Source organism: Nansenia antarctica (genome assembly GCF_963989245.1).
Source record: "Nansenia antarctica genome assembly, chromosome: 1".
Classification (NCBI taxonomy): domain Eukaryota; kingdom Metazoa; phylum Chordata; class Actinopteri; order Argentiniformes; family Microstomatidae; genus Nansenia; species Nansenia antarctica.
In genome coordinates, this window is record NC_137674.1 from 83,651,074 (window position 1) to 83,666,848 (window position 15,775).

Below are 15,775 nucleotides of genomic sequence, written 5' to 3' on the forward strand. Positions count from 1 at the left end.
CTGGCCCCCATGAAAACCACCACTGACTCTTTCACCACCTCCTCCCCCTGGTTATCCCCTGAACTCCGCACCATGACACAGACCGGCCGCCATCTGGAACAACTCCATAAAAAAAAAACAGGGAGTGGAAATTGAGAATCGTGGCCTCCATACTCCACTCCCCCCCCCACCACCCAGAGTTCCCTAAACTGTTAAGTGGAAATAGAGAGAGAGAGAGGTGAACTCCCTGCTACCTCCCCCTGCTCCCTCTCCTCCCCCCTCCCAGGGGCCCCTAACCTGTGGGAGTTGAGAGACGTCACGCCCTCTCTCTCCTTCCATCACTCCCTCTCTCTCATTCCATATTGCCCTCTCTCTCCTTCCATCACTCCATATCTCCTTCCTTCACACCCTCTCTCTCCTTCCATCACTCCTTCTGTCTCCTTCCATCACTCCTCTCTCCTTCCATCACTCCCTCTCTCTCCTTCCATCTTTCCCTCTCTCCTTCCATCACTCCATCTCTCTCCTTCCATCACTCCCTCTCTCTTCTTCCATCACTCCCCCTCTCTTCTTCCTTCACTCGCTCTCTCCTTCCATCACGCTCTCTCCCCTTCCATCACTGCCTCTCTCCTTCCATCGCTCCCTCTCTCTCCTTCCATCATGCCCTCCTCTCCCTCCATCACTCCCTCTCTCCTTCCATCACTCCCTCTGTCTCCTTCCATCACTCCCTCTCTCCTTCCATCACTCCTCTCTCCTTCCATCGCTCCCTCTCTCTCCTTCCATCACGCCCTCTCTCTCCTCCCATCACGCCCTCTCTCCTTCCATCACTCCTCCTCTCTCCTTCCATCATGCCCTCTCTCCTTCCATCGCTCCCTCTCTCTCCTTCCATCACTCCCTCTGTCTCCTTCCATTACGCCCTCTCTCTCCTTCCATCACTCCCTCTCTCTCCTTCCATCATGCCCTCTCTCTCCTCCCATCACCCCCTCTCTCCTTCCATCACTCCTCCTCTCTCCTTCCATCACGCCCTCTCTCCTTCCATCGCTCCCTCTCTCTCCTTCCATCACTCCCTCTGTCTCCTTCCATCACACCCTCTCTCTCCTTCCATCACTCCCTCTCTCTGTTTCCATCTTTCCCTCTCTCCTTCCATCACGCCCTCTCTCCTTCCATCACGCCCTCTCTCTCCTTCCATCACTCCATCTCTCTTCTTCCATCACTCCACTCTCTCCTTCCATCACTCCCTCTCTCTCCTTCCATCACTCCCTCTCTCTCTTTCCATCACTCCACTCTCTCTCCTTCCATCACTCCCTCTCTCTCCTTCCATCACACCCTCTCTCTCCTTCCATCACTCCCTCTCTCTGCTTCCATCTTTCCCTCTCTCCTTCCATCACTCCTCTCTCTCCTTCCATCACTCCCTCTCTCTCTTTCCATCACTCCCTCTCTCTCCTTCCATCACTCCCTCTCTCTGCTTCCATCACTCCTTCTCTCTTCTTCCATCACTCCCCCTCTCTCCTTCCATCACTCCATCTCTCTCCTTCATCACACCCTCTCCCTCCTGCCGTCACCCCATATCTCTCCTTCCATCACTCCCTCTCTCTCTTTCCATCACTCCACTCTCTCTCCTTCCATCACTCCCTCTCTCTCCTTCCATCACTCCCTCTCTCTGCTTCCATCACCCCCTCTCTCTCCTTCCATCACTCCCTCTCTCTGCTTCCATCTTTCCCTCTCTCATTCCATCTTGCCCTCTCTCTCCTTCCATCACTCCTTATCTCCTTCCTTCACACCCTCTCTCTCCTTCCATCACTCCTTCTGTCTCCTTCCATCACTCCATCTCTCTCCTTCAATCATTCTGTCTCCTCCCATCACTCCCTTTCTCTCATTCCATCACTCCCTCTCTCCTTCCATCACTCCCTCTCTCTCCTTCCATCACTCCCTCTCTCTCTTTCCATCACTCCCTCTCTCTCTTTCCATCACTCCTTCTCTCTCCTTCCATCTCTCCACTCTCTCATTCCATCACTCCACTCTCTCCTTCCATCACTCCTCTCTCTCCTTCCATCACTCCTTCTCTCTCCTTCCATCACTCCACTCTCTCCTTCCATCACTCCTCTCTCTCCTTCCATCACTCCTTCTCTCTCCTTCCATCACTCCACTCTCTCCTTCCATCACTCCTCTCTCTCCTTCCATCACTCCTTCTCTCCTTCTATCACTCCTCTGTCTCCTTCCATCACTCCACTCTCTCCTTCCATCACTCCACTCTCTCCTTCTAAGTCACACGCCTCCCGCCCAACCTGGATCCATACCAGTTCGCCTACAGAGCCCACAGGTCCACAGAGGACGCCATCGCGACGACTCTCCACTCCACTCTATCCCACCTGGAGAGGGGAAACAGCTACGCGAGACTGCTCTTTGTGGACTTCAGCTCTGCCTTCAACACCATCCTTCCAGACAGGCTAGTGACCAAACTACTAGACCTGGGACTATCACACTCTATATGTGCATGGATCAAGGACTTCCTGTCTGACCGCCCCCAGAGGGTGCGGGTGGGCTCCCACACCTCCACAGCCCTCAGACTCAGCACTGGGTCCCCCCAGGGCTGCGTGCTAAGCCCCATCCTCTACAACCTCTACACCTACGACTTCACCCCCGTCCACCCCAGCAACTCCATCATAAAGTTTGCAGACGACACCACCGTGGTGGGCTGCATCTCGGGGGGGGGACGAGGCGGCGTACAGGGATGAGGTAGAGCAGCTGAGCAAGCTGTGCAAAGTTAACAACCTGCTGCTGAACCAGTCAAAGACCCAGGAAATCATCGTGGACTTCAGGAGGAAAAAATCTGAGGTCCAGCCCCTGCTCGTCGACGGAGGGAGCGTGGAGAGAGTCTCAACCCTTCGATTCCTGGGGGTGCACATACAGGATGACCTGTCCTGGAAGAACAACACAGCAGCCATCATCAAGAAGGCACAACAGCGGCTCTTCTTCCTGAGAGTCCTCAGGAAAGACCACATCGGACAGGAGATGCTGGTGGCCTTCTACCGCTGCGCAGTGGAGAGCATCCTCACCTACTGCATCTGCATCTGGTTCTCCAGCTGCACAGCCGCAGAGAGAAATGCGCTACAGAGAGTCGTGAGATCGGCCCAGAAGATCACCGGCGCCCCCCTCCCCTCTCTGGAAGAGCTGTACAACACACGCTGCCTCAGGAAGGCCTCCAAGATCTCCAGAGACCCATCCCACCCTGGGTACGAACACTTTGCTCGGCTGCCCTCGAACAGGCGGTTCAGGACCATGTTCGCAAGGACAAACAGACTGAAGCTCAGCTTCTACCCCAGGGCCATTCAGGCCCTGAACACAGCAAAGACCTAGGTTCTAGGCCCTGGACAATCTAGACAAATTGATGGCAGCTACTAGATTGAAATCAAGTGTAATACTGAAACACAAATGTGTACATTTCAAACCTGCAAACTGCGACACTTTAAATGAATGTGCAATAACACTATGTGCAATATGGCAACCCTAGGGTACATAAGGTTCAGAGAATAGGAAATGTTAGAATAGGTATAGCATAGCATAGAGTACAGCACAGTGTTTTATTTGTATAGTATAGTATAGTGGATAGTGTACATAGCCTTTATTTATGTAAACCAGCTCCTTTCCCTTCTTGTTTTTTAGTTTTTTTTTCCTAGCACCAGGGGAGCCCCCCCTCCCAAATTTCGTTGTTTGGTACCTGTACTATATCAATGACAATAAAGACCATTCATTCATTCCATCACTCCTCTCTCTCCTTCCATCACTCCACTCTCTCCTTCCATCACTCCCTCTCTCTCCTTCCCTCTCTACCTCTGTTTCCTTCCATCCCTCCTCTCTCTCCTTCCATCACACCCTCTCTCTCCTTCCATCACACCCTCTCTCCTTCCATCACTCCCTCTCTAATTCCCTCACTCCCTCTCTCTCCTTCCATCACTCCCTGTCTCCTTCCATCACTCCCTCTCTCTCCTTCCATCACTCCATCTCTCTCCTTCCATCACTCCTTCTCTCCTTCCATCACTCCTCTCTCCTTCCATCACACCCTCTCTCCTTCCATCACTCCCTCTCTCTCCTTCCATCACTCCATCTGTGGCGCTGCTCTGTAGCGACTCGGGCCGGTGATACTGGTTTGCTTCAAGTGTTTTTATTTGTTTTGTTCGTTTTGTGTTTTGTGTAATATGTCTATCGGCAACATTCTACTGTTATCAGCGACCGTCTCCGCTGCCGTGCGACCAACACGCAGGGGGAATATGGAACTATACAGCACATCACATACTCCAGCGAAACGCTGCTGTCTCTCCGACCACCTCAGCCACTACCGGACTTTGTGCTGAACTCCACCCAGCCAACAGACACCGGGCCACGGCCACAACGCAGGCGAGGTCGCCGGGGAGGCGTACGTGAACGCCTCCGTCGGCGAAACAACAAACCACCGCTGCCGTCAATAATCCTTTGAACAATATGTGAAATGTAATACCCGTAATGACAAGATCCTAGATAAATGCTATGGAAATGTAAAAAATGCATATGTAGCCAAATCAAAACCTCCCCTCTCAAACTCAGATCACAACATTGTACATTTAATCCCTTCGTACAAATCTGTCTTTAAATCAAGCAAACCTGAATGTAAAACTGTAAAACTGTAAAACACTTAAGGGTAGCTTTCTGTGCACAGACTGGTCCATATTCCACGTACTAGAGCTGGATGAGGCCACTGTTACGATAACAGACTATATAAGATTCTGTGTTGACAATGTTGTCCCAAAGAAGGAAATAGTAGTTTATCCTAATAACAAACCATATATCACAAAAGAAATCAAAGATTGCATAAATAGGAAAAAACTGGCATTCAGAAATAAGGACAGGGCAGGACTGTCAGTGGTCCAGAAAGAACTAAAACAACTGCTTGTTAGTGCAAGGAAAAAACACAGGGACACAATGGAACAAAGTTTTTTGACTTCCAACTCTAAAAAACTATGGGACACAATGAAATCAGTGACCAACATGAACCCAACAAAAAGACAGATCATGACCCTAGACGAACAACAAAAAGCAAACGAGCTGAATGACTTCTACCTGATGGAACTCTCAGGAGTGTGACCATGTGTTGCAGACCCTGCCAGAGACTGATGCCAACTGCTGGTTGGAGGTAAATCCTACCAGCATTCAACGTCTCTTTAGCAGGGTGTCTACCAACAGGTCCACAGGTCCAGACGGTCTATCAGCTTCTCTTCTCAAAAACTGTGCAGAAGAACTAACAACAGCATGGTGTCCGCTATTTGAAAAGTCCCTGAATACCGAGGTTCCAGCTCTGTGGAGGAAGTCAATTATAATCCCTGTGCCGAAAAAAACTCGTGCCATGGAGAATAATGACTTCCGCCCCATTGCTCTAACTTCCATTGTGATTAAATGTTTTGAACGATATGTACTGTCTCTGCTTAGAAAACACATTGACCCACTGCTAGATGTTTTTCAATTTGCCTATAAACAGAACCGTAGCACGGAGGATGCTATTCTCTATATCACACATTCTGTATCCAAGCACCTCGAGAACAAATAGGCCTATGCCCGAATTATGTTTGTTGACTTTAGTTCCGCCTTTAATACGGTACAACCCCACGTGCTCTTAGGAAAGCTCAAAGACATGGGTGTCAATAGTACTTTAATGAAATGGATCCATTCCTTCATGTTAGAAAGAGAACAGCAAGTGAAAGTCAATGGAACACTGTCAGTGACTAAACACTGCAGTACAGGTGTCCCCCAAGGTTGCGTTCTGTCCCCATATCTTTTCTCAGTATACACCAACGACTGTAAAAGTAACCACCCAAGCAACCATATTATAAAATATGCTGACGACACTGCAATTCTAAGTCTCCTTGATAAAGATACAGACCCCTCGGTGCTCCATGATGAGATTAACATATTCACTAAATGGTGCGACAGCAACCATCTCATCTTAAACCTCACCAAAACTCAGGAGGTTGTGTTAGACCCAAGGCAGGTAACTGACCATGAGCCTGTGGTCGTTAAAGACCAAACAATCATCCAGGTGCCCTCTTATAAGTACTTAGGTATTCAATTAGACAACCATCTCTGCTGGAATACACACTTAGACAGCTTATGTAACAAACTACAGCAGAGGCTTTATCACCTGAGGCGACTCAGACTTTATGGGGTGAGAAAGCAGATCATGAGAATTTTCTATCAGTCCATTGTTGAAAGTGTAATCAGATATGGAATAATTGTGTGGTTTGGCAACATAACTGTACAACAAAAAAACAGACTAGTCAGCATTCACAAAACAGCTATGAAAATTGTAGGTGAAAGAGACTATGTGATCCTAAATAAACTATATGAAAAAGCCGTCCTGGACAAGGCTAACAAGATAATCGCAGACCCCCAACATCCGCTCTCCACAGAATACGAAGTTCTCCCCCTAGGTAGAAGGCTTCGCATGCCAAGATGTAATTATAAGCTCTTAAAACTATCATTTGTCCCATTCTCCATTAAACTAATCAATTCGCTCAAGCAGAAACGATGATTAGGACATGATCACCAGCACCTGCACTTTATCTTAGACACCACTTGAAGGGCCATGTGCAATATTCGAAAACACCACTTGAAGGGTTATGTGCAATATATATTTATACCAAATGATGCCATGTCCAGGTGGAAACTGCTGCCAATGTCACTCAATGTTTGTTGCTGTCCTGTTGTTTACTTTGTCTACTGTATGTTGTATGTATCGTCTCTGTTGCACTTGAAGCATGAAAGTACCATGCCCAAGACAAATTTCCCCTCGGGGACAATAAAGTATAATCAATCAAATCAATCAATCAATCAATTATCTCTCTCCTTCCATCACTCCTTCTCTCCTTCCATCACCCCTCTCTCCTTCCATCACACCCTCTCTCCTTCCATCACTCCATCTCTCCTTCCATCACTCCCTCTGTCTCCTTCCATCACGCTCTCTCTCCTTCCATCACTCCCTCTCTCCTTCCAAGTAAGTTACTTGGTTAAAAGTACATGATCCCAACGATTCTTTATTCATCATTCAGATATATATATATGGCTCAACAACAATGATAACACACCCTTTGTATTTTTGTTGACCGCGTAAATCAAATGAAGAACTACAAATCCCTGATGACAGGGAGATGACGTATGACTGCTCTGATGAATCAACCCGTATTTCATGAATTTTCTCTATATAACGCCGTCGATCATTGATCGGCAAAGACACTATATATTAGTTTGCCTAACTGGCCATCGGATTTGGGCTCCTAATATCTAAAAAGCACTATGGTTTTCTTATTTTATCGGATTAAAGTAGCGAAGACCAGAAATTCCCATTGACCGCCAGTCAAACATCTACACTTCTATCACCCAAAAAGGGGCGTGATCATTCTGATGACAGGGAGATGACGCGCAATTGCTCTGATGAATAGATAGATATAGGTATAGATAGATAGATAGCAGCATGGGTTAGCAGAAGTGACTGGTGATAGGAAGAAAGGAGGATGGCTAGGTAGTTGATGTTGAGATAGTAGGATGGACAGGTGGATAAAAGATGGTTAGACTGAGGTAGGACAGCCAGATACAGTGCCCCTGCGTAAGTAATGGAACAGTAAAGCTACCTTTATAGGTAGCTTTACTGTTCCATTACTTACGCAGGGGCACATCAGAGTGATCAACTAGCATCTTTGTGCATGATTTATTTTTGTGTGTGCATGTGTATATAATGTGTGTGTGTGTCTGTGTCTGTGTGCGTGTGTGTCTGTGTCTGTGTCTGTGTCTGTGTGTCTGTGTCTGTGTCTGTGTCTGTGTCTGTGTGTGTGTGTGTGTGTGTGTGTGTGTGTGTACATGTACATGTACATGTACGATTACTACTCCACAGATGTCTCATCACTGCTCCAAACATCGTTCATCTGGGAGTGGAGGAGACTGTCACAGTGCAGCTCCAGGGAGCGACCAAACCTGCACGTCTAGTTCTGTCCTTTCAGCACCAAACCTCCAACACAGCTGTGTCTGAAACAAAACAACTAACTCTGAATGAAGCCAATAGCTATCAGGCCGTGGTGAAAATGAGGGCAAGTATTACATACTGTATAATGTTAACCTCCTATGTTAACCCTCTGGTATGTTACTACTCACAACTACAACTACCAAAACCTACCTGTTCTCCCATGCATACAACCTCCCCTACCCCTAACCATCTCCCCTAACCCCACCCCCCCCCCCCCCCTCCCCCCCTGGACATGCATACAACCTCCCCTACCCCTAACCATCTCCCCTAACCCTGCCAACCCCCTCCCTGTTCGTTAACTCTGTGTTCTATGTGCTCATGTTATCTGTTGCTTGTTGTTTCTGTGTTTTCCGTTTTTTTCCCATATTGTCAGCGTCTTTGAGCCTCAGAAAAACACTATATAAATATAATGAATTATTATTATTATTATTAACAACTGCATACTGTATTCACCACTGTTTTATATGCCCTATAGGTGGATCCTATCCTGTATACGCAAGCAGATGAGCAGCAGAAATCTAAGAAAGGAACTGCATACGTCCAACTGACTGCAGAGAGCAGTGATGTTTTCCCCAAAAATGCCAATCTAGAAATGTTCCTTAAAAAAGTGAACATCATGTTGTCAACAAAAAAGGGTTATATCTTTATCCAGACAGACAAGCCGATATACAACCCAGGATCAACAGGTATGTTGTGAGTGATGGAAGGAGAGAGAGGGAGTGATGGAAGGAGAGAGGGTGTGATGGAAGGAGAGAGGAGGAGTGATGGAAGGAGAGAGATGGAGTGATTGAAGGAGAGAAGGAGTGATGGAAGAAGAGAGGGAGTGATGGAAGGAGAGAGGAGGAGTGATGGAAGGAGAGGAGGGAGTGATGGAAGGAGAGAGGAGGAGTGATTCAGATTCAGATTCAGATAACGTTTATTGCCATTATGCTTGACACATATAGGAATTTGTTTTGGCATTACAGAAGTGCATTTATTTATTTTCACATACATGAAAAAAACAAATACAAATGCAAAAACAGGCAAAAACAGGACAACACAGGACAGGTAGTGCTGTATATATATAAAGTGCAGTGCAGAGTTAATCAAGGTCCAGTGCATGTTCAGTCCTCGGCAGACTTGGGGGCGGGGGGAGGGGGAAGCCAGAGTCATTTATCAGCCTGGCGGCTAAGGGGAAGAAACTGAGCCTGTGGCGGGCCTTTAATGTCTTAGGCAGTCGCAACCTTCTCCCAGAGGGAAGCAGGGTGAGGAGGCCGTGGCCGGGGTGGGAGGGGTCGGCCATGATCTTCCTTGCCCTCCTCAGAGCCCTGGTGTCGTGCAGGGAGTTGAGGGAGGGCAAGGGACAGCCGATCACCCTCTCTACTGAACGTATCACCCGCTGCAACTTGGCCTTGTCCTTGGTCGTTGCAGCAGGGAACCAGGTGATGATGGAGTGGGTGAGGATGGACTCTATGATGGCCGTGTAAAACTGGATTATCATGGACCTTGGCAGCCTGAATTTCCTCAGCTGCCGGAGGAAGAACATCCTCTTCTGGGCCTTCTTCGTGAGGGCCTCGGTGTTCCGCTCCCACTTAAGGTCCCGGGAGATGGTCATGCCTAGAAAGCGGCATGACTCCACGGAGGCCACCGGGGTACCTCCCAGCGTGATGGGAGGGGGCAGGGCTGCTTTCCTTCGGAAGTCCACCACCATCTCCACTGTTTTTAGAGCATTGAGCTCCAGATTGTTAAAACTGCACCAGCTCTGCAGCCCCTCGATCTCACCCCTGTAGGCAGATTCGTCCCCCCTGGAGATGAGGCCCACCAGGGTGGTGTCGTCTGAAAACTTCAGGAGCTTGACCGAGGTGTGGCGGGAGACACAGCTGTTGGTGTATAGGGAGAACAGTGCTGGAGACAGGACGCAGCCCTGCGGGGAGCCCGTGCTGGTGGACCTGGAGCTGGAAATGCTCTTTCCCAGCTTCACCCGCTGAGACCTGTCAGTCAGGAAGTCCGTGATCCACCTGCAGGTGGAGTCCGGCACCTGCAGCAGGGATAGCTGGTGCTCCAGGATGTGTGGGAGGATCGTGTTGAAGGCCGAGCTGAAGTCCACGAACAGGATCCTGGCGTAGTTGCCTGCAGTGTCTAGGTGTTCTAGCGCCTAGTGCAGAGCCATGTTCACGGCGTCCTCCGTGGATCTATTGGCTCTGTACGCGAACTGCAGGGGGTCCAGCACAGGATCCGTGATGAGCTTCAGGTAGGCCAGGACAAGGCGCTCCAGGACCTTCATGACGACAGAGGTCAGATGGAAGGAGAGAGATGGAGTGATTGAAGGAGAGAAGGAGTGATGGAAGAAGAGAGGGAGTGATGGAAGGAGAGAGGAGGAGTGATGGAAGGAGAGAGGCATAGACGAATCATGAAAAAATGGGCCCCTGGGCCTGGACGTGTAGAAAGCCCCCCCCCCCCCCCCCCCTCCCCAGCGCAAACACTTTTTTATTTTTTTTAGAGCGCAAGTAAACACAATGCCAACAGCATATAAGACAGCCTATGTTCACCTGCATCTCAACAGGTTTAAAGCGGAGGAACACTCAAAGCCAACAACAGCACAATAACTAGAAAAAATTCACCTGTATTTCAACGACACAGGATTTACAACACAGGCATGCCACACTCAATTGAAGCCAACAACAGTACAGTACATGTACAGTAACAAAATACACCGCTTTCAAACAAAAACAATTGGCAACACTATGGTGGCATATATAGCAACCACAGGATGGCTTTATAAGACTAAATTAATCATAAAATAGTCTTACCTTATGCAATGCATTTTTTCCTGGCTCTGCTTCGTGCAAAATCATCCACGATATCATCAAAGTCCAGTGATTTGGTCAGTTCGCTCTCAATTGCCATGAGAGAAAGAGCCTTGAGACGGTGTTGCATCATTTTAGTCCGCAGTTCGTTTTTAATCCTGGACAGCACAGAGAATGACCGCTCCCCTTCGCAATTGGTTACAGGCAGAGTCAAAAATAGCCGCAGCGCAACATAAACATTTGGAAACATAGATTGCAGGCCACAATCGATAATTACGCGGAGTAGTCCTTGTGGGCTTTTATCATCTTCAGCCTTAATAAAAGATCTGAGCTGAATTAGTTCATCGGCTAAACTGCCATCTAGGTCAGATGGGTATGCAGATGCCAGAACTTTTGCCTTTTCAATGAGTGAGGCATTGGACTCATTGGATTTGACATAGAAAAGCACATTGAACAAACTGCACATGTGTCCGTAGGCCTCCAGACGGTGTCCGAGGCTCTGAATAAGCGTGTCGATGGCAACATTGAAGGTCTCTATCTGAAACTTGCGTCTTCCATCAAGCTCAATATCCTGCTCTCCATTCTCGTCAGCAAAAGTCTTGCGTCTATTTCTGCGATGGCTATCATGTCTGTAAGTCTGGCTGACACCCGGTATACTCAGAGCTGCGCTTTCAAAACTGTCAAAAAGGTCTCTTTGTGCAGCCACAAAATCACGCAACGATTCAAGTGCCCTAACCGCAACCCTAATGTTGTTCTCTTCATTTGTTTTAATATTCTTGAAAAAATTTGAAATTCGAGGAACATGATGTAAAATATCAGATTGTTTTGCTTCTTTTTCTTTTTTTATCTTTCGTTTAGCTGCTCCACTTAATGTGTGACGGTGCTCCATTTTACCTGTGCGTTGTCAGTCTCAAGTTCGTTGTTAATGACATTGACCTCGCGACCTGCACCAGTGTGACCTCGTGACCTGTCCCCAGTACACAAACTTTAATGGCGCCCTCTAGTGTCTAGTTTCTATAGCCTACTCATTAATCTAATGGGAATGTAGCCTGTATTCACATTAGAATCTGAGTAGGCTATAGAAACTATGTAGCCCACACAAGCTTCTCTTTTTTTTGCAAGACGTGGGCCCCTATAAAATTGTTCAAAATAGTATATTCAAAAGTATATTCAAAATAGTTTTTTTACGTTCATATAAGGAATCTCATTTGTCCCAGTTACAGTAGGACATTTTCTACCGGCATCCCTGCGACAAGAAATGCAAAGGGCCCCCTGATCTCTGGGGCCCCTGGGCCTGGGCCCGGTAGGCCCGTTCAGTAATATGTCTTTGGAGAGAGGGCGTGATGGAAGGAGAGAGGAGTGATGGAAGGAGAGAGATGGAGTGATTGAAGGAGAGAAGGAGTGATGGAAGAAGAGAGGGAGTGATGGAAGGAGAGAGGAGGAGTGATGGAAGGAGAGGAGGGAGTGATGGAAGGAACTTCACAAGGGTAAAGCTTAGTTGGGTTAGCCCCTAACCCCATCTTTCCTATTTTCTTTCCCAGTAAATTTCAGGGTCTTCACACTAGACAACTATCTGCTGCCCATAGATGAAATCATCCAGATTAAGATATTTGTAAGTTTGCAAGATATCTGTATTTGTGACACATTCTAATGCTTTGGTCCTCATGTCGGGATCCGATGTAATGATCGGACTTTCCTTTCGAAATAATGTGATTACATTTCCGCGTTGTTGAAAATCAATGACACATCGCTAGTCATCTAACGCAGCTTGTTTTCTGAGCCTGCTAACAATGTAAAGTTGTGTTCTAGTTAACTAGGTAGCAGTGGGGATTACTCACCCAATCCATTGCGTTGCAGCATTTTGGTTTGACTAGTTGTGATTCTCAACAACGTTGAAACGTAGTTCCATGTTTCAAAAGAAAAGTCTGAAAATTTTGATTGGTTGCCGACCAAATGATCAGACTGTGTCACATTTCTCTTTGTTGCAGTACAATAATCAGCTGATCTCATGATAATGCTCATTCCGTTCTGTCTCTCCCCAGAACTCTAAACATCTGATGGTGTACAACCGAGCGCTGCGATCAAGTAAAGTCATCCAGAGCAACATAATGATTCCAGATGTTGAAATGTAAGTGGAGAGGATTATCAGCATATCGTTAGCCTCATAGCATAATTGCCTAAGTCATATTTTGGCCAAATTGAGATATCTGCCTAAAGGCCAATGCACACGGCGTGCGATTTTGTCGCACGACATTATTCAATTCTCAATTCACACCAGTGATTGAATGAATGTGAATTGAGAATCTAATGTTGTCGTGCGACAATATCGCATCGCACGCCGTGTGCATTGTCTCATTCAAAACAATGGAATCGAATTCGGCGGTGCGACAAAATCGCACGCCGTGTGCATTGGCCTTAACTCTACTCTCCTAAACACTGCTGATTCACTGTGCATTATTGCCTACTATGACATCAGCCTATCAGAATGCTTGTTACATTCCAAAATCACTATGATCTGCCCAAGTCATCTCTTTGACATAGGCAATTTTGACACTACATACAAAGATGGCTCGGCTGACCACAAGTGAAGCATGACTTAGGCAATTATGCTATGAGGCTAACGATATTACTTGGTGCCACAGACGTTGATAATCTATCTATCACCGCTTGTTTGGTGGGGGGGGGTTAAGTTTATGATTACCTTGCGTTCATGCTGCCTTGAAATACTTCGTTCACTTCAGACATGTACCACTAAGTTGTTTTTTGAGACGTGACATGCTTCAAGGATGCCTAGCTAAGTCGCTCAGAAGCCAGATTGAATATGGATGACTAACATTGGAGTTAATTAGAGTGAGGACAAGTGGGTTCCACTTCCACCACATTGGTCTAGCTTCAGCTTGGCTAGACAATGCCTTGTATTGACAATATCATCCAGCATTTTTGTGGGTGCTCGCTTGAGTACTAAAAATAACTTTGAGTGAATAAAGAACAACCATAGGCACTGCATTTTATAATGTGTTTAATAGCATTGTATATGAATTTACAGGGCTGGCCAATGGAAAATTGTTGCATCTTATGCTGACCATCCAATGTCAAATTCCTCTGCAGAGTTTGAGGTCAGGGAATATGGTAAGTTACTTGGTTAAAAGTACATGATCCCAATGATTCTTTATTCATCATTCAGATATGGCTCAACAACAATGATAACACACCCTTTGTTTGAGTGAAGCCTCCCTCTATTTGATTTCAGTACTTCCAACATTTGAGGTGAATATAAAGGCGTTTAAATCCTATCATTTACTCAGAGAAGACTCCTTTCAATTCAATGTTTCTGCCAGGTGAGTTTCTTACGATTTGCTATGACAGCATATTTGTTACAGTAGTATCAGTCAGCCGTAAGCCAAATATGCGTACTGATTCCAGGTACACATACGGCAAAGGAGTCAACGGCATAGCTTACGTAAGATTTGGACTCACAGATGACCATGGGAACAGAACATACCTGCCTGGAATTGAGAACAAGACACTTGTGAGTTATAATACCCACTATACGGATCATAATACATTTGTAAAAGCTTAAAACTATGCTCCTAACTGAAAAGACATGGTGATTTCTCCTGACCATGTTTTTAAATGTGTACAGATATGTCTATCTGTGCAAGTGCCTTGTATTGACTATTCTAAACACACTATACTGTACTTGCATTGCATTTTCTTTGGTGATACAGATTGAAAATGGCATTGCCAGCGTTGCCCTGCTAACAGAAGACTTACGCAGAAAGGCAGAGAATCAAAGCATTTTACACATGGAGGGCTACCATCTTTACATAGCTGTCACAGCCTTGGAAACATCAAGTGAGTCCTTCATCTAGTGCAGTGGTCTTCAACCGGGGGTCCGCGACCCCTAGGGGGTCCGCAGAGGTACTGCAGGGGGTCCGCCAATTTTTGTCATAATAATTGACATTTTTCACCAAAATAATCAGTGAGAATTACAAAATATAACAAAAATGATATTGAGTAAAGTACAAGCATTAATAGGCAATAATAAGCTACCTTTGACCAAAAAACTATTTACAAAATAAATGATGCCCATGATTCTAGAGTCTCACATAACGTCAGCTGAAAAAGAAAAAAAAAACACCTGTCTAGCAAGCTAGGTGTTGGCTAAAACGCTGCAGTTCGGTCTTCATTGCGAAATTAACGTTAATTAATAACTAGCATAACGTTACTAATTTAGTTAGTTTGATAATAACAAACCCGCCTCTTTGCTTCTCTATGCGCCGCTATAACGCGCTCCTTTACCATTCCGAGGTCAGATGGCTTTCCCGTGGATCAGTATTGGCGTGCGTCTTTGAATTACATACAGCTATCCACGAGATTCTGCTACCGCGCGGAGCTGGCTGCGCATTTCAATGCATTTCCGCGGATTCCGCGGTGCCCTCGCCTGACGTGAAATGCGCAATTGTTGATCACTTGGAGGCTCTCGAAAGTCAATTTAAGAAGTACTTTTCTGAGACTAAGTCTTGGAGAAAGCACAAGACATGGATACGGTTTCCATGCAAAGACAATGCATCCGACGGCTCAAACTGTGACGATTGGATACTCCTACCACTAGGTGTCAGTAGAGGTCCTTGTTATAGGACAGGACCGGAGATGATGTAGGGGTAGCCAGAGGACAGGAACTAATAGGTACTAGGTAGATGGAGTTGATGTAATCGGAGCACGTTAATAAAAGTTATAAAAAGATCCTGTTTCTCATTGAACAACACGAACAACACATGGTACCAGGAGTAAAACAGTGCAAGATACAACTGTGAAATGCGACATGGATTCAGTAAAGCCACCGACGAGTCTGCAGCTGACGGGGAATGTCGACAGCAATTGGCGCACTTTTAAACAACAGTTTCTACTCTACATTACAGCGTTGGGATTGGAAACGAAGCCGGACACCAGGAAAGTAGCACTCTTA

At 46.5% G+C, this 15,775-nt stretch overlaps 1 protein-coding gene across 1 annotated transcript in view; it reads left to right on the forward strand.

The window, feature by feature from the left end:
- The window catches only part of c4 (complement component 4), a 79,147-nt gene that overhangs the window by 31,769 nt on the left and 31,603 nt on the right, over nt 1-15,775 (forward strand). The window contains exons 2-9 of the mRNA XM_080542161.1: nt 7,892-8,084; nt 8,496-8,706; nt 12,348-12,418; nt 12,849-12,934; nt 13,853-13,935; nt 14,057-14,144; nt 14,230-14,335; nt 14,535-14,661. Of these exons, the coding sequence (XP_080398287.1) occupies nt 7,892-8,084; nt 8,496-8,706; nt 12,348-12,418; nt 12,849-12,934; nt 13,853-13,935; nt 14,057-14,144; nt 14,230-14,335; nt 14,535-14,661 (965 nt within the window). The remainder of the gene's footprint in view (nt 1-7,891; nt 8,085-8,495; nt 8,707-12,347; nt 12,419-12,848; nt 12,935-13,852; nt 13,936-14,056; nt 14,145-14,229; nt 14,336-14,534; nt 14,662-15,775) is intronic.